Below are 19523 nucleotides of genomic sequence, written 5' to 3'. Positions count from 1 at the left end.
CTGAAATTCCTATCCCCTAGAGTCCAGATTGGTTCACTGAGAGGAGACACAGCAGGGGACAGACAAACCTGGATCATTAGAAGCAAAAATGTTTTAATTATGTAAGTGATCCAAATGCATTTTAGACAAATCAGAGAATAGATTTAAAAAGCAGATTAAAAACTTCTTCATTGGCTACCTCTGAGACAACCACTATCAATATTTTTGGGAAAATTCATGACTCATCATTTATTCATTATACAAATATTTGCTGAGCATCTGTTGATTTTATGAGACTATAGCAATCAATGGCAGAACCATGTTTCTAGCGGAGCTCAGTGTCTATTGGGAAATCAGCTATTGCCCAACTCTCCCAGACCCTCCTCCAAGTCACATATAAAACAGAGGTTTTTAATGAAAATGAGTCCATATACAACAGTAGTTCTCAAAGTGTGGCCCCCAGGCCAGCAGCGTCAGCTTGTAATTTCTAAATGCAAATTCTCAGGTCCTACCCTATACCCTCTGAACCAGAAATCCTAAGGGTTAGGCCTGGCAATCTGTTTTAATCAACACAGGTGATTCTGATAATGTCACTGATAGAAAAAAATACATGCTGCATCTGGCTTTTCTTATTCAGTGATAAACCATGAACACATTTCCATGTCTCCAAGTATTCTTTCTTGCACATTTTAATGGCTGCATAATGAGCTAACTAGAGGCACTCCTGGGCCTCCATTTTCCTGACCATATCTATGATGGGTGTTTTAGTTTGCTTCCATTTGTGATGGAAATCACTTACTTGGTGTACTTTGAGCTTTACTATCTGCTTTCTCACAAATGCACAATATGGACTGGTACCCAAGAATGGTCTGCTCTTGAGAACCTACATGATCTGAAAAAACTAACGGGACTGAGAGTTTTGTCTTGGAGACATAGCATGTAAGGATATATTCTATGTTGGGGGGTCTGTCTTTTTCCCTTCCTTCACATAAAACCAAGTGAGCCTTTCTGCCTTAACTTTGCTTTAATGAAGAAGTCAAAAGGAAAAACACAGCAGTTGTTATTGTTTTTTGTATTCACACCTTTTCCTCCTGGGTTAACTTTTCAGAACAAGACTGGATATTGACATGGGTGATAAAAATGCATAGGCATGACTCACCAGATGGGAGGTTTCAGTCTGAACAACTTCTCTGCTGCCTGGACAGCCTTCCCCACATCACTGGCCAACATGCTGACACTGAAGAACTGACCTACATCCCAGTAGCTGTTCATTTTCTCCAAGCTCCCTTTTCTTCCCAACAAACTGTTCAGCCGGACACCTGAATAATTTGAATTTTAGATAAAGTTAAGACAAATCTTCCTAGTTTCTATCATATCATATAAGCCTTTAGATAGAGCAGAAATTGGGCATTGTATTTGGGCTGCAGCCTCATGTGTGCTATCAGAGAGTAACTGTTCCTTTTGTGATATAATGCTGGTTGTTTTTGTTGTTGTTTAGTTGCTAAGTTCTGTTTGACTCTTGTGACTCCATGGACTGTAGCCCGCCAGGCTCCTCTGTCCATGGAATTTCCCAGGCAAGAATACTTGAGTGAGTTGTCATTTCCTTCTCTAGGGGATCTTCCCAACCCAGAGATCAAACTCATGCCTCCTCCATTGGCAGGCAGATTCTTTACCACTGAGCCACCAGGGAAGTCCCCTAATGCTGGTTATTTGAGCATAATTTTGAATGCTGGACTTGTGTTGTCAAAGCATATCCACATGTGCGGTCATGAACAGTTTTACCTATTTTCCTCAGTTCCATGGAAGTTTCAAATTGTTGTCCAGAGACTATCAGCAATACCGCAAGGTTGATTCCTGAATAAAGAGATGGCTGGAGCGCAAACCCTTTGTGATACCTGTAATTATAGAAGCACCAAAACTCCCTTTATATCAGATTATAATGGAAGAAAAAAAGTGTAAATAATAGCACGTATCAATCTTCTCATGAGAATTTTTACTGTTCTAATTTGTTTTCCAACTCTTTGCCCCTCCCTGCCCATCTTTACAGATAGCTACATGCACCAATCAGATAGGTTCTTAAAAATGTCATAATAGCAACACAATAGCACTAGGGAGTTTTAAAATCTTTCTTCATCAGATAGCTTTTGGAGAAAAGCTGTGGTCATTGTATAAAATAAGGAAAGTATATTAAAGTGTACAAAAGAAATGTAAAACTTATTATAATTCTACCTCCGAAAGTGAGCCACAATGTCAACTTATCATTTTTAAAGTTATACTCCATTTGCACACTGAGCATTTTTTATTTCATGGAAATCTCAACAGGTATAGGCCCTTTCTCTGTAGGCCGTCTGTTTGTTTGTATCACAAAATGGAATTATTTCTTCATGTAAGAAGCAGTTCTGCCAAAATGATGCATCCCAAAGAACAGTGGCATAAAGTGAGAAAAGGGGCAGTGATGGTTTACATTAGGATAAAGAACAAGACCCTAAACTGTGAGTGCCATTTTTACACTGAAAGGTTCACCATGCCATTTAAAATTTTCTTATTTATCATTTGTCTACACTTAAAAAATGTATTTCTCTTCCATGATCAAGTATGACTATCAAGATCAGGGAAAAAAGAATCTGATCAATGAAGTAATGACACAAAAATGTTTTTTTGTAAACCAGCAGTGACTTTATCACTCATGTGACAACAGGAGGATTAAGCACCAACAAAACATTCATTGTGAAAGGGAGAACTTATCAGTTAAATCTGATCATATCATGATATCAGTTAAAATCTGATTCTGTGAACTTTGTGGCATGATACAAGTACCCTCAAGTGGAGCCAAGGACATCAAGAAAGTTCTTCCAACCTCAGTCAACAAAATTCCAATAAAATTGAACGCTCTCTCCCTCCCACTCCTGCTATGTTTTGGGGATTTTAAATTCCATATCCTACTGTATGTGACTTTTTTTTCCATTTTCTTTTATTATGGAAAGCTACCTGGGAAGAGGGCAGAGAAGGTGATTTCCCTATGTTTCTTACCCATAAATCAAATAGGCCCAGCTTGGGGACAGACAAGTCTCTAATTCGGAGTCAGGACTGCAGTCCCAGGTTTGTGTCTATCCAGTCCCATGACCTTGGACTGGCTCCCTGCCTCCCTGAGCCTCACGTTCCACATCTCTGAGAGTGAGACGATCCCCATGGCCTCACCAGAGCCAGCATGCCTTGACCAGAAGATCAAGCTTCATGTGCTCCTGTACCCACAGCACTACCTTTCGAACTGCACGGAGAGGGCTCTGATGACTTCCTTGAGGGAGCCACAGGCAGTCATTTCCTGACCTGGGGGTTGAATTTCTGGCCACGGTGGTGGGAACACAGCTTTCTATTTTGCCCCTGCCGATTATTTTCCTCTGTTCCCCTTCCGTTCAACACCCCGAGCGATTCTTCTTTACCATGCAGTGCACTGGGTACTACTGGGGATTAACTAAGACTAAAAGAAGGTCCCTGCCCTCTAAGAACCTATACCGTGAAAGAGGTAAGATCTACACACAACTAGTGAAAATACTGATTTTCATGGGTGGCAAATAACCTAAAACCACACAAATCCATCTAGAGGGACTCATAGCAGACAGAGAGGCTTGAGATGCAGCATGAAGATGAACAGAATTGTAACAGCAGCGATTTAGAAATGGAATCCCCAGCACAGAAAATGGCAAGAGCAGAGATGGGAGTTTGGGGAGCTCCTAAGGAACTCCAGTTTATGTGGACATATATCAAGTAGTGAGAAACAGGACTAGGGGCAGGTTGGAGAAAGTCTGCAGAGCACCCAGAACAGTGATCTATGAGTTTGAAGTTGTATTTAGTAGGGAGTGGAGAGGTATTTTGGGTCTTTGAGCTTCAGGAAAAGTAAGCTATTAATCTATGAAGGATACACTTTACAGACACCAAGCAGAGAACCTACCTGGGATACTGTTAGAACATTCCTGGAAAGAAAGTAAAAAAAAAAAAAAAAAGGCACTGACTGAGGGTGGTGTTGATGGGAAAGGATGGTTAGGGAGGAAGGGAAGGCTCACAGAAGGGATGGAATTGGGAAATGACTGTATGGGGAGATAAGTAAGTGAAAGTCACCAAACATTAAGCAAAAGTACAAGCGGAGAAGGCTAAAGAATGGTGGTAAGAGAGCGAGACAATGGAAGCCATCCCTTATGGAGAGGAGGGAATAGCTTCAGTCTTAGACATGTTGAGTCTTAAACACCAGCACCAGCTTGAAAGAATAGGTAATCAAAGAGTGCAACGTGGGGCCAAAGCTTAGGATAGGGGCTGGGCTGGAGACTGATTACAGTCCAAGGTGTGGGAGTGACTGGGATTACCAGGGAACAGCGTAGATGAAGAGAAGAGGGGAGAGGACAGAGTCCAACCTGTATAGAAGGAAAGCAAAGAAGAGGGGGAAAGGGAGCAGTCAGAATGAAATGAGACCAAACAGCGGTACCAAGAGCTCTTGCGATGGAAATGGATGATGCAGTCTGTACGCTCTATCTTCCAATACACCCAGGTTCTGACATCTCATTGTTTTCATCATTACTACCCTGGTTCAAGCAACCATCAGCTCTTCTCTGAGGTTCTAACTGTTCTCTTTGTCATCCCTCATCCACGTGGTAGTTTACTTAATAACCACAACCCCTGCCAAACCACTAAGCACATGCCTTTGTCATGTTTCCCTCTCACAGGTGGAATCTGTGTCTCTATTCCTTTGAATTTGGGCTGACCATGTGGTTGGCTTTGATCAAGAACATGTGGCAGAACTGACCTTGTGAGAGTTCCTGAGCCTTGAGAAGCTTTCTGGTTTCCACATTCACTCTGTTAGAATGCTGTCCACCACATAAGGGAGCTGGTCTGGCAGGACTAAAACCACTGCTAGAGAATGGAGGCTCCCACCAACAGCCGGCACCAGCTGTCACATGTGACTGAGGCCATCCTGGACCTTTCAGCCCTGCTGACTCTCCAGATGACTACAACCTTAGGGATGAGTTCAGCACTTCAGGACTAGAATCAGCAGAGGAACTGCCTGGGCAATCCACAGAATCATGAGAAATCATAAACCCTTGTGTTAAGCCACTAGGTCTTGGAGAGGCTTGTAAATGATAGCTGACACACCCCTAACATGTATTCTTTGCATAGCCGTGAGAGTCCTCTGGTTAAAATGCAGCTCGGATCTTGTCACTCCTCTGCTCAGAACACCCAGCACTGTATCGTCTCACTCTGAGTAAAACAGTCTTCTTCTTTTGCATTTCCTGCCACTCTCCCCTTTGCTCCTGCCTCATCATCCTTGCACGTACTCGACATACTTCCTCTCAGGGTCTTTGCTGAGGAGATCCCCCTCAGCTCTTGTTCTTGCTGTCCCCCACCCCACTTTTGGAACACATTTGCAAGGCTCATTCCCTCACCACCTATACCTTATTCACCTTCACTGAGCATCCTATATAAAACTGCTGACAACTCCCAACCCTCCCTTCCCTTGTCCCTGATTAACTTTTCCCCAAAGCCCTCACCATCAGCTGATATTCTATTTTACTGTATTTGTTTGTCTGACTTTCCTTACCAGCAATGCAAGGTCCATGAGGGTGTGGCTTCAGATCTGCTGTTTATCCCCATCATCTAGAAGAGTTCCTGGCATGCAGTAAACCCTCAGAAAACATTTGTTGAATGATTAAATGAATAAGAAATGAACAGCTCACTGAGAGGAGGATGCCATGATGGTGGTGGAACAAGGTTCTGGAAGGAGGAGCTGGGAAGGAGGGTGCTGAGCTTCCTTGCCCCTATAAATGCATGAACTTGTGAGAAGAGTGTCACCAGCAGAAAATGCTGTTTCTAATGGTTTCCTTTTGGAAAAAAGAATCTGGAAATTCCCAGACCACGTGTATGGCATCTTTCTTACTGCCAGCAAACAGGCAGCTACACATATGTAGGGAAAAGACCTGGACCCTGAGCTTGTGCAATTCTATTCTTTGCAAAGATGCATGTGTTACTGACAAAGGCGGCCAGTTTACCATTCGATGGCGCTGTCTCTGCTGGCATCATCTTTGCAGTCCGAATCTAAGAAGATGTCCTTGTAGATCCTCCCACAGAGGCAGAACATGTCGGGGGCCGGGTGGTCACAGCTCTGCAGAACCTGGAGCATGACCTGCAGGGCCTTCTCACGATCACCTGAGCTGTTTCTCCTGAAAGATTCGGTCATAAGATGACAAACGTCTGACTCAAGACACAGAGTGTATATATCTATGTCTATATCTATATATGCATTCATTCTGTGAAAGGCTGGTGCAAGGATGCTGTACTTTAACAGGAAAAAATTTAAGTTATCTTTCATTTTTCATATTCAAATGAAACAAGTGCTTAAGATCCACACCAGTAAGTCTCATTAAATCATACGCAGTCCTTACCTGATCTTTTTCTAAGTTAGACCTAGACTGTGGATGAAAGTGTATGCAGATCAATGCTGGAAAGACAGAAAAAAAAATATGGCATCTTCCTGTTGCTGGATGGAGAGTAAAGATTTCAGAAGCTAAGCCTGAATCATGAGGATGAGATAGTCTGACACAAGGTTCCTTTGGAAAAGCTGCAGGGTCCCCAAATCCAGAAAGCCAAGATGAATTTAGAAATATATCTTGGCATTCCTTGACCTGAAATGTCTTGCCATCCTCAAACAGGGAATGACCCCACCAGTAATTCCTGTTATACTCATCAGAATCAGAAATTATTTATATATTCACAGATCACAGTCTTCTTTATTAGTACATTATATGGTAAAATTTTCATTTTATACACAAGAAATGGATTCCTTAGACAGCTGTTAAATTTTTTTGCCACAAAATATCTTGAGTTTGTGGCTGTGAAATATTAAAAGTGTTCCTGTGAAGGTTTGAAAGCACATGTCCATCAGTAATGAGGACTGATTAAGTCAATGATGGTTAATGCTATTCATATTATAGTACAAAATATTAAACATTTCTAAAAAGAAATGAAGCAACTTCTATGTAATACTGCTATGGAGAAGTCTCCAGAACATCCTGTTAAGACAAGAGAGCAAGGTGTTGAATACTGTGCACAGAATATACCTTTTTATTTAAAAAGGGGGGGATGTGAATAATAAATGTATCTCCTTTCATTTCTTCAAAATAGAAAATAAAAAGGTAAGAAAAATGGCTACTGATAGGTTGAGGGAAAAAAAACATGATGAAGAGGGCAGAGACAGATAGAAAGTTCCATTAATACATCTTGGAATTTGGCTTTGAAACTACATAAGATTTTTACATGATTCTTTTTAAAAATGAGACAATTCTTAAAATTTTACCTAAAAAGAGAGTTTGCTAATGAACATACTATCTGAATTTGTGGCTGGGGCAAAACAAATGAACCTATGCATCTGGTTGACAGCTTACCCACAAAAGAGAAACTAATTTATCACATGATTTACAAACACAACAATCCAACTGTATTTTCCCAAGAGGATATAACCTAAGGAAAAAATATAAATGCGAAGAAATCTTATATAGTTTCCAGTAAGCATACTATATAAGTGATAATAGTGTATGTGTGTGCTCAGTCATGTCTGACTCTTTGCCAGGCTCTTCTGCCTACGGAATTTCCCAGGCAAGAATACTGGAGTGGGTTGCCATTTCCTCCTCTAGGGGATCATCCCAACCCAGGGGTCAAACCTGTGTCTCCTGCATCGGCAGGCAGATTCTTTACCACTGAGCCACCTGGGAAGTCCAAGTGATGAGACAGTACTGGTGTTTTGAAAAAGAATACAAAAATATTAATTTAGTATCATTAAGAACCAGAATTTTCAGCATAGAAGAAATAAATACAAAATCAAAGAAGCAAAAATCCTATAGTCCTAAATTTGAATTGGAATATCAGTAGGAATTCATGAGGTGGTCTCCCCAGCTCTATCTACCAAAAAGGTCCAAAGCAATGACCAGCTCAGTAGCAATAAGAACCTTCAAGCCCTGACTGGGGTCTGTAAACTTCATCTCTCACTAAAGAAACCAAGACTCCGTGACAGAATCACTGATTCAACATATGTCTAAGATGATCCTGGAACATCTTAACCCACAAAGAAACAAAGAAGCTACTAAACTCTTATCAAAGACTCAGGAGCCAACTTGAAAGTTTTTGGCTAAAGAGGGGACAATTTGAGCATTAAGAAGAAAAATAACTATAAAGCATTGAAATACATTAATTATCACTAAAACTGTGAGTTCATAAAGATCTTATAAAACCTCACTGGTCACTCTTAGAGGATTCTAATAAACCAAGTCACTGTTTTTGAAAAATGATCAAGACAAAATTAAGCATACAGCTTCCTTTTCCCATACAAACTGTAACCAAGTCACTGATGAGGGAAAATTTCTCTTTATAAAGTTTTTGTGCTACTAACTCAGGAATTAATTATAAAATTCAAATATTACTATTTTACAACTTCTAACAAAGTAATGGATCTAGGAAATGATCATCAAGGGCCACTAGCATCACAAAAAGAAAAAACAGATGAAGTACACAATCAACTATTAAGTAGTCTTTAAAAAAACCAAACCAACCTAAATAGACATTTCTCCAAAGAACAGATAGATGGTGAAAAAAGCACATGAAAAGATGCTCAAAATCGTTCATTATCAGAAAAATACAAATCAAAACTACAATGAGGTATCACCTCACAGCAGATAGAATGGATATAATCAAAAAAAGCTACAAGCAATATATGTTGGAGAGGGTGTAAAGAAAAAGGAACCCTCCTACCCTGTTGGTGGGAATGTAAATTGGTACAGCCCCCATGGAGAACAGTATGGAGGTTCCTTAAAAAACTACAAGTAGAACTACCACATGACCCAGCAATCCCACTTCTGGAGAGATATCCGGAGAAAAACATAATTTGAAAAGATACATGCATCCCAATATTCACTGCAGCACTATTTACAATAGCTGAGACATGGAAGCAACCTAAATGTCTATCAACAGAGGAATGAATACAAAAGATGTGCTATATATGTACTATGTAATATTCAGCTCAGTTCAGTCGCTCAGTCGTGTCCGACTCTTTGCAACCCCATGAATCGCAGCACGCCAGGCCTCCCTGTCCATCACCATCTCCCGGAGTTCACTCAGACTCACATCCATCGAGTCAGTGATGCCATCCAGCCATCTCATCCTCTGTCGTCCCCTTCTCCTCCTGCCCCCAATCCCTCCCAGCATCAGAGTCTTTTCCAATGAGTCAACTCTTTGCATGAGGTGGCCAAAGTACTGGAGTTTCAGCTTTAGCATCATTCCTTCCAAAGAAACCCCAGGAGTGATCTCCTTCAGAATGGGCTGGTTGGATCTCCTTGCAGTCCAAGGGACTCTCAAGAGTCTTCTCCAACACCACAGTTCAAAAGCATCAATTCTTCGGCGCTCAGCCTTCTTCACAGTCCAACTCTCACATCCATACATGACCAGAGGAAAAACCATAGCCTTGACTAGATGGACCTTAGTTGGCAAATCATAAACAAGAAAGAAATAATGCCATCTGCAGCAACATGGATGAACCTGGAGATTATCATACTAAGTGAAGTAAGCCAGCAAGAGATAGGTATCATATGATATTACTCATATGTGGAATTCAATTTTAAAAAATGATTCAAATGAACGTATTTACAAAATAGAAACAGACTTACGGATGTCGAAAACAAATTTATGGTTACCAAAGGGGAAACATGGTGGGAGGAGGGATAAATAAGAGCTTTGGATTAATATGCACACACTATTATATATGAGATAGATAACCAACAAGGACCTACTGTATAGCACAGGGAACTCTAGTCAACATTCTATAATAACATATACAGGAAAAGAATCTGAAAAAGAATGGCTATATGCATATGTATACTGATTCACTTTGCTGTAAACCTGAAACTAACATGATATTATAAATCAAGTATACTCCAATATAAAATAAAAATTAAAAATTCAAACCAGAATCTGAAATAAGCCTCCAGATTTAACTACCAACTTACAGGAATTGTGGGGTTGGGGGGCATGCAGCAGAGGGACTTACGAAATTATACCACAGGGATATGATCAGCAAAACCCAGAAATTTTCTAACTTTATATGACAAATGCTTCTTTGACAAGAAGAAAAAGAAAAAATAAGAGCAGAAAAGTTGATAAGAATTAAGAGTCTTATCAACAAAATGCAATGTGTAGACTTTGTCTGGATCATGTCAAACAAACTCACTATTAAAAAGAAAAAAGACACACAATTTGGAAAATCTGAACACTGATATTAAGGAATTATGGCTAATTTTTAGGCATGATAACTGTGATGGTATTTTACAAAAATTTCTTAATCTTTAGGACAATATCTTATAGATGAAATATTTATCATTGAAATGTCATGTCTTTGCTTCATAATTAACCCAGTGTTGGGGTAGGGGGAGTCAGTGGGAGTGGGAAACAAAACTAGCTCGTGATGGTAATTATTGAGGTTGATAAGGAATAAACGGGGGTTCATTATGTTACCTTCTACTTTTGAATATATTTGAAATTTATATAATAAAAAAAGGGACGGTAATAATCCTGACTTAACAATTCTACTTCTGGAATCTATACTATAGAAATAGAAACATATATACATATATATTTTTAAGAATTTTTGAACAAATGTTTATTATGGCATTGTTCACAATAGTGAAAAACTGGAGATGATCCAAATATCCATTAACAGAAGAGTGGTAAAATATATTTTGTAACAACCAAACTACAGAATATCATAAAACCCTTGGAGAGAAGCAAATCCATATGTAATTATATAGAAGAACATCCATAATAGCTCAAGGGGAAAAAAATTGCTGAACTAAATGAATAGCACAATCACACTCTGTAGTAAACACTATTTACACATAAGTTTATGTGCAGAGACAAAAGTCTGGAAAGATACACATTAAATTGTCCAAAAAAATCACTGCTGAGATTTGTTCAAGGTGTTCCTGTGCTTATGTTACTAAGAACTATTCTAATAAAGAGATTATTCTTTTTAATTTCTGGGCAATTTTACAACAGGCTCTTTTTTATGCTTTCTTTCCTGAGGACCCGTACCTCAAAAGACTACTTATGCCATCCAAAAAGACAGATTAGTACCTAAAACAGCCTTTCTCAACTGGGGTTCTGCTAGAGAAACCCTAGAGAAAATTATTTGATTATCTGAGTGACTATTTTCTCCATTCTCCCAAGGATGATACATAGCACCATTAAAGAAGTATGAGTTTATTCAGTTAATACAATGAATGCCTTAGGTCTTAATTCTCTTGGAACCCAACCTGGGCTAAGAAGGGCTAATCTAGACACTTGACACCCTTCTGGAAGCCTGCAATAATTAGGCTTCTATTTCAACTCAGACTTTCTCTATTTTCTATCTTGGTCTTGTCCTAATACATTGAATCCTTCCTCTCTTTGGCCATAGAATCCAACTTTACCAGCCTACGAACTAGATCACTTGATGAACAGCCTACCCATGATATGCTTTAATTTTTAAGAGCCAACAGCTACCAACTCAACTCAAATTTACTAAAGCATTTAAATAATTTCTAGAGTCTGTTGTGAGAAAATGAAAACAATTAAAGCTTTAATGTAGCACAAAATTTCTATAACTGTTATGAGCCAACTTTTGAGGTGTTCAGATTCTGAAAAGAATGTACTTAACTCTTTTAAATACTTAATTATTGATTTCAGTCCAAGTTTGTTTGGTTGGTTTTCTTTAGATCAATTACATCAAGATTTCCCTCGAACTTTTTCATTAACTTGAAACTTACCCCTGTTACTCACAACAAAAGGTCTTTTGAGGATAAACAAAACAAAGAATCAAACATTTGCAAAAAGTAAAAAGCAAAGGGATTTTCAGCTTAAAAGCCACTTTCAGATAGGTGCTAAATAGCTAATCCCTTTGGTGGTTAATAATCAGTTTTCAGATCTGCTTATTATTTTCACATCCCAAAGTATCCAAGAATAAGCCTACAGATAAATACTTCTGTGTATAATCAGTCCAGCCACATCTGTTTCTGATAACAAGACCATTTCACAATTTAAGAGTGGATGTTAATGAAGACAGTAGGGTCTCAACTTTGGGTGCATACTAGAATGAACTGGGGAGCTTTAAAAACCTTGCTGTCCAGGCTGTACCTCATACCAAGTAAATCAATCTGTGGAGATGGGATTCAGGCATCAGTATCTAATACTGGACAGTCTGATTCAGTATGTCTTCTTCATTGCTAAATCCACTGATTAATTCTCAGCCCTTGTCTTTGACCTTCCAGCAGCATTAGACCATTGAGTACTCCCTGCTCCTTGGACCACCTTCTTCCTTGGCTTGCAGAATACCACACTTCCTAAATTTTCCTTCTACTTCAATCTAATTCTCTAGTTCCCATTCATTGCTCTGATCTTTTAACACTGGAGTGTCCCTAGGCACAATGCTTGGACTTTTCATCAGTAACTGCACCAGATCCCTTGGTGATATTATCCAGCATCAGGATTTTTCAAGCCATCTATATATATTCTGACGATGCCCCCATTTCTATCTGCAGCCCAGAGCACTTCCCTAAACTCCAGACTTCTATATCCACTGCTTTCTAGGCATCTCACTTGCATGTCTAATACCTCAAACTTAGTGTGTTCAAAACAAAACTCTCAATTGTCCCATCAAATCTGTTCTCACAGTCATTTTCATCTTAATGATGGCTGATCCATTCTTCCTGTTACTCAAGCCAAAAACTTTGGAGTTAAGTTTCATTACTCTAACACCTTTTGTTCACTCAACAAAATCTGTTGGTTTTTATTTTAAACCATATCAAAAAATGGCCTACTCCTCATGAATTCTACAATGACCACCCTGGTCCAAGTCACCATCATTTTCTGCTTCCACCCTTGCCCCTCTACAGTCTATTTTCAACACAGCAGTCCAAGTGATCCTGCTAAACTCTAAGTCTGAACATGTCTCTCAAAACTTTCCATACAAATCATATATCTGATAAGAAGTTAACATTCAAAATATATAAAGAACAACAACAAAAACAAAAAACCACCAAAAATCTGATTTAAAAATGGGCAGAGGATCTCATAAACATTTTTCCAAAGAAGGCATACAGATAAGCTAACAGGTCCATGAAAAGATGCTCAACATCATTAGTCACTGGGGAAATGCAAAAACAATGAGATATTACCTCACACTTGTTACAATGGCTATCATCAAAAAGACAAGAGATACAAATGTTAGTGAGGATGTGGAGAAAAGGGAACTCTTGTGCCCTGTTGGTGGGAATATAAATTGGTGCAGCCACTATGGAAAACAGTGTGGAGATCCTCAAAAGATTAAAAACAGAACTACTCTATGACCCAACAACTCCACTTCTGGGCATTTATCTAAAGGAAACAAAAGTACTAAGTCAAAAAGATACCCACACTCCTGTGTTCACTGCAGCATACTTTACAATAGCAAAGACATGGAAAAACCTAAGTGTCCACAGACAGATGAATGAATAAAGAAAATGTGATGTGTGTGTGTATACACACATATACATACACACAAACACATACATACACATGTTCACAATGAACTAGTATTCAGCTATAAAAAAGTAAGGAATGGATAGACCTTGAGAGCCTTATGCTAAGTGAAGTACATCAAAGAGAGAAAGAAAAATACTGTATAATCTCACTTATATGTGGAATCTAAAAATGAAAAACTGAATTCACAGGTATAAAGAACAGATTGGTGTGCCAGAGGGAGGGGGTGAGAGGTGGGCAAAACAGTAAACTGGGTCAAGACCACAAACTCCCAAGTATAAAATAAGTAAGTTTGGGGGATATAATGTACAGCATGATGACTATAATTACTACTACTATATTGCATATTTGCAAATTGCTAAGAGATATCTTAAAAGTTCTCATAACAAGAAAAAGATTGTTTATGTAAGGTGATGGATGTTAACTAGACTTACTGTGGTGATAATTTCACAATATATAGTGATAGTGAAGGCGCTCAGTCGTGTCTGATTCTTTGCGATCCCATGGACAGTAGCCAACCAGGCTCCTCCATCCATGGGATTTTCCAGGCAAGAGTACTGGAGTGGGTTGCCATTTCCTTCTCCAGGGGATCTTCCCGACCCAGGGATTGAACCCAGGTCTCCCACATTGTAGGCAGACGCTTTACCGTCTGAGCCACCAGGGAAGCCACTCACAATATACATATATTGAATCATTATGTTGTACACTTGAAACTCATATATATATGTCAATTACATCTTTTTTAAAAAAAATCCCCCCAGTGGTTCCCATCTCAGAGCAATTGTCAATTCTCTTATGAGGCCTGACAAGGTTCTGTAAGATCCGGTCCCCACTGTTTCTCCAACCTCACCTCTTACTACCCTCTCCCCTGACCATCACTTGCTCTGCTCTAGCTGCTCTGATGTTCTACATGCTGATCCCTCAACTTGGAGGGCTCTTCCCCCACAGTTTACATAATATGTTCCCTCATCTCTTCTTGATCTTTTCTCCAAGTTGCTCTCTAATAAGTGAGGTCTTCTCTGAGCACTCAACTTATTGCCATCTCCCGGACTCACTGCCCCTCCTTATCATCCTAACCTGTTTTCATAATTTTACTTATTTTTAAATTATCTCCCCCTACTTGAGAATATAAGCTCCAAGATGGAAGGATTTTGTTATTTTGTCTATTTTCTGCTGTGCCCCAGGGCTTAGAACTGGATCTGCTAAAAAGAAAAAGTGTCTATTAAAGATATGATAAACTGAGCAGGACTAAATGTACTGACATGGAAAGATCTCCAAGCACTGACTGCTAAGTGAACAAAGAAAATAACAGAACATCTCCTGCATGGTCTTGTATTTTAAAAACCCTGTGGTATGACAGTTTAGTAGCATGTAAAAGCTGACAAAATTATCTGAAAGGACATATACCAAACTGACAAGAGAGGTTATTTCTGGAATACAAGTGGGATCACAGATTAGAATTACAAGGGACAACTGCTTTAAATGTATTTTTTCAATTTTTCATAAGGATACATAAACATATTCACGTATTACTGATGCAACAAAATGCATGGAGAAAAAACAGAATACTGCACTAGAAATATATAAAGCTAGATTCCAGTTATTTTCATACCATGCACTATCCATCTGAATTTGAAACAAGGTACTTGCCCTTTCTGTACCTCAGTTCTTCACTTGAACAGTATGTTTGGCTTTGCTTGCCTCACAAGGTTACTGTGAGCCAGAGGTCTGCAGGAGCACTGGTTTGTCACGAATCGTCCTCTCTGCCTCTCTGTGTTCTATACTGTGTATCTGTGAGAGAAATTTTATAGAGTGGGAGACAGAGTTCCAAAATAACTTTCTTCTAAGCCAGCTCTAAGAATTAAAAGCAAAAGGTCTCATTAGAGCAGTATGCTTTTCAGAACAAACTTTTCCTTAGGTTGCCCATGAAAAACCTTTTTCAGAGACTTCTGCTTCTTATCAGGATGTAGGAGAATGTGACAGGCCTTCAACTCCTGGGGTAACAATAAAAATACAGACGATATAAAAACTATACTGAATGAAAGGAAGAACTACCTTAATTAAATAAATTCCAGAGAAAAACGGACCTTTCAGAGTGAGCAGAGAGCTGAGATAGCTTCCATAGCGGGAGCCTGCTCCAAGTACCGATGAATGGAAGAAAGAGGCCTTCATAGAGAAACTTCACAAAGACGAGGAGACCATCAGCCAAGCTTTGAACAAGATGATGGGTGATGGGACAAAATGGGATCTGGAAGGGTCCCCAAGCAAACACAGATCACTTAGTGTGATAATGCTCTGGCCTCACACCCACCCCTGGAATTCTGCCAAGAAAGCCACAGTGAATGAAAGGCCCAAAAGTAGAAGGACACCACAGAAATTCTCACAGCACTGATTCTGGGGCTCCGCCAACACTGAATCCAAAGATACCAGAAAGCAGCCCCACACCTTCTCTGCTCAAATACTGAGAAAATCAAAAAGGCAGCAGAGGGGCAAGAGGTTTGGGTTGGGCTAACCACAAGTAAACTGAGTCTAGCTAAAAGGAGGGTCCATCATCAGATAAATGGATAAAGAAACTGTGGTACATACATTCAGTGGAATATTACTCAGCCATGAAAAGGAACACATGCGAGCCAGTTCTAATGAGGCAGATGAAGTCAGTCAGAAAAACAAATAATGTATATTAATGCATATATATGGAATCTAGAAAGATGGTACTGGTAAACCTATTTACAGGACAACAGTGGAGACACAGACATAGACAACAGACTTATGGACATGGGCGTGGGGAGGAAGGAGACAGTGGGATGAATGGAGAGAGCAACATGGAAGCATATACACTACAATGTGTAAAACAGATAACCAATGGGAATTTGCTGTATGACTCAAGGAACTCAAACCAGGGCTCTGTAACAACCTAGAGGGGTGGGAAGGGAGGGGAGGTGGCAAGGAGGTAAAAGAGGGAGGGGACACATGTATACCCATGGCTGACTCATGTTGATGTATGGTAGAGGCCAACACAACATTGTGAAGCAATTTTCCTTCAATTAAAAATAAATAAGTTAGGGAAAACAAAAAGGAAGGTCCATTCCCAACCCAGCTACCCTTCAGGAGAAATATGAAAAACATCAGTCATATATGTTCATTGCCACCCCTAAGAGAGGGCTCAGACATTCAGGCTAATACAACAAACTGAAATTATATGTCAGTCTCTGCTGTTCTTGTAGATAAAATGTCCAGAATATAGTAAAATTATGAAATAAGCATAGGAGCAAGAAAATGTGGCCCATAACTGACATGAAATAGTTAGCAGAACCAGATCCAGGATTGACTATGACTGAATTTAACAGATAAGAACTTTAAAGCAACTGCTGTAAATATACTGTTTATATAAATATAATGCATGTGTACATGTGAAATGAGAAGGTATTTTGTAAGAGAAATGGAAATTCTCAAAAACCAAATGAATATAAGTCCTAGAACTGAAAAATTCAGAAAAATTTAAAAATAACCATTGAATGGGCATAACATCAGATTTGGACACTACAAAAGAAAGGATGAGTGAACTAAAACACAAGTCAATTGAAATTATCCAAATGGGGCTGGATGGTGAGGGGAAGTGACTATGAAAGGGCAACTCCCCCCACCAAAAAAAAAGCTGGATGGGTAAAACATTCTATATCTTGATTGTGGCAGTAGTTACATGGGTGTATTTATTTGGCCAAAGTCATAACATTGCACCCTTCAAATGGGTGCAACTTATTATATGTAAATTATTCCTTAAGTACCTTAATAAAGTTGACTTAAAACTACACAGAAACGGAGTTGTGTTTCTGATAGTTCTGTCCTGCAGGCCACTCACTGGCCTGTTTGCCCTCATATACTCTTCTGTTTTCCTCTGCTGTGCTCTGCATCACAGGGGGCTGACTCCTCTAGGCCCTTCCCAGGCCCGCAAGTTGGCTGATTACCAGCAATGAATGAATAGCCAATGGGAGGAACTGGTGGATGAGCAGCCAGAGGAGGTGAAGAAGCCAGAGCCCTTTTTCCTTCTTTCTGTGTTGTGTGTGGTGGTTTTAGCAACCAGCTGCATCTCTTCTTTACACCAACTCCCAACATGCTGGCTCACAACAGTTCCAGGTGATCCTGGCTCCTGGGTTCTAGTAACATCACCTCTTCCCTGTGTCCCTCTGGCCAAGGGAGAGATGGGACCTGCTTCCTGCTGATGCTAATTTCTGAGCTGCCTCAGTTCCCTGTTTGCCTTCACAGCTCTTCCGTCACCTGTATAACCAGTTTCCTGTATTATGTTTCCTATATTCTAAATAGTTAGAGTGGTTTCTGTTTCCTGGTTGGATACTGACAGATGCACAACTGCCACAAGAAAGCAAGTGCCCTCTTCCAGCCAGATGCCTCGTATTTACATACAGAGAAGGATCGGTTGAGGCAACCTGTGTTTTAGTGTGAGCAATGCCTAGAGCCAGGGAAAGATACGAACCAGAATGGTTGTGTTTCTCCTCTACAAATGGGACCTAGTTATGTAGCAGGGCAGAACCACTATTCAGTCATCTCACCTGTGCTCCCATCATCCCACTTTTCTCTGTTTCTGGAACCACAGGACAGTATCTGTGAAGACTGGTCTCTAGGTGGGCTGGCAGGCCCTGATGAGGAGCTGGGCGTTCTCAGGCTGGCTTTCCCATTCTCACAGAGGCCATAGAGGCTGAAGTGTGTTCCTGCCTGAACTTGTGGTTTTCTCTCTGATACACTCCCAGTGATCTCCACACAGATGGATCCAGTTCAACTTTATTCCTTATTTACAAGTTGTAGCAGAGACTAGGATGTGCTCACTAAACCCCATCTATTTCTTTTCCCCTGGACACTCGGCCATACCACATTTCCCAACTTCCCTTGAAGTGAGGTTGGGCTATGAGACTGGATTTTGGTCAATGAAATATGCTAACACAACTAATGATCATCACTTCCTGACTAGACTCATACAGATTTTCCTGGTACAGTCAAAAAGCAGAAATGTAAATGTCCATCAACTGATGAATGAATAAATAAAATGTTGTCTATCAGAACAATGGAATATTAGTCAGCCATAAAAAGGGAAGAAGTATTGACATATGTTCCTAGAGAAGGAAATGGCTACCTACTCCAGTATTCTTGTCTAGAGAATTCCATGGACTGTATAATCCACGAGGTCACAAAGAGTCGGACATGGCTGAGCGACTTTCACACATACACACACGCTGACATATGCTACAATATGGATGAACCTTGGAAACATTTTACTAAGTGAAAGAAGCCAGTCACAAAAGATCACATATTATATGGCTCCATTTATATGAATTATCCAGAATAAGCAAATTTAGAAGCAGAAAGTAGCTGAGCAGTCTCTGACGGCTAGGGAGTGAGGTGGGGGAATAGGAATCAACTGCTAATGGATGGCCAAAATATATTAGTGGTTGTTTAGGGCAGGGAGGGAGGCTAGCGGAAAATGGGGGGGTGACTGGTAATAGATTCAGGGTTTGGGGTGCAATACCCAGATACTCATATAGATATCGTCCAACTATATACCACAGTAGTGATCATTTAGTCATATATTCGTTCAGCCACTCAATGGATGGAAATGTGCTAAAACTTGTTAGTATAATGGTTATACAACTCTGAGAATATATTAAAAAACCACTGACTTGTATACTTTAAATGGGTGAATTGTACGGTATCTGAATTGTGTCTCAGTAAAGCGGTTACAAAACCCACAAAACATCCCTGGCAATTCACCATGGTTGCTCTTGTCATTTGTCTGAAAGGAGATCTGAGGAACTAAGGAGAGCAGAGCCTGAAGACGGAAAGAGATTGGGTTATCAAGCAATCACCAAAAGAAGAGACTGCCGAAAGAGGATGCACTCACCTTGGAACGCTGTGTAAATGAAAACATAGTTTCATTGTGTTAAGTCAATGAAGCT

General features: G+C 39.8%; 1 protein-coding gene across 1 annotated transcript in view; it reads right to left on the bottom strand.

Annotated features, from left to right (window-relative positions):
* The window catches only part of MAP3K15 (mitogen-activated protein kinase kinase kinase 15), a 142440-nt gene that overhangs the window by 48682 nt on the left and 74235 nt on the right, over positions 1-19523 (bottom strand). Inside the window, exons 7-9 of the mRNA XM_068962887.1 lie at positions 6015-6185; positions 1762-1874; positions 1139-1298 (exon numbers count right to left, since the gene is read on the bottom strand). Of these exons, the coding sequence (XP_068818988.1) occupies positions 1139-1298; positions 1762-1874; positions 6015-6185 (444 nt within the window). The remainder of the gene's footprint in view (positions 1-1138; positions 1299-1761; positions 1875-6014; positions 6186-19523) is intronic.

This window comes from Capricornis sumatraensis, chromosome X, assembly GCF_032405125.1.
Source record: "Capricornis sumatraensis isolate serow.1 chromosome X, serow.2, whole genome shotgun sequence".
In the NCBI taxonomy this organism is placed as follows: domain Eukaryota; kingdom Metazoa; phylum Chordata; class Mammalia; order Artiodactyla; family Bovidae; genus Capricornis; species Capricornis sumatraensis.
Note: the sequence above shows the minus strand (reverse complement) of the source record. Positions and strands in the feature narration are given on the sequence as shown.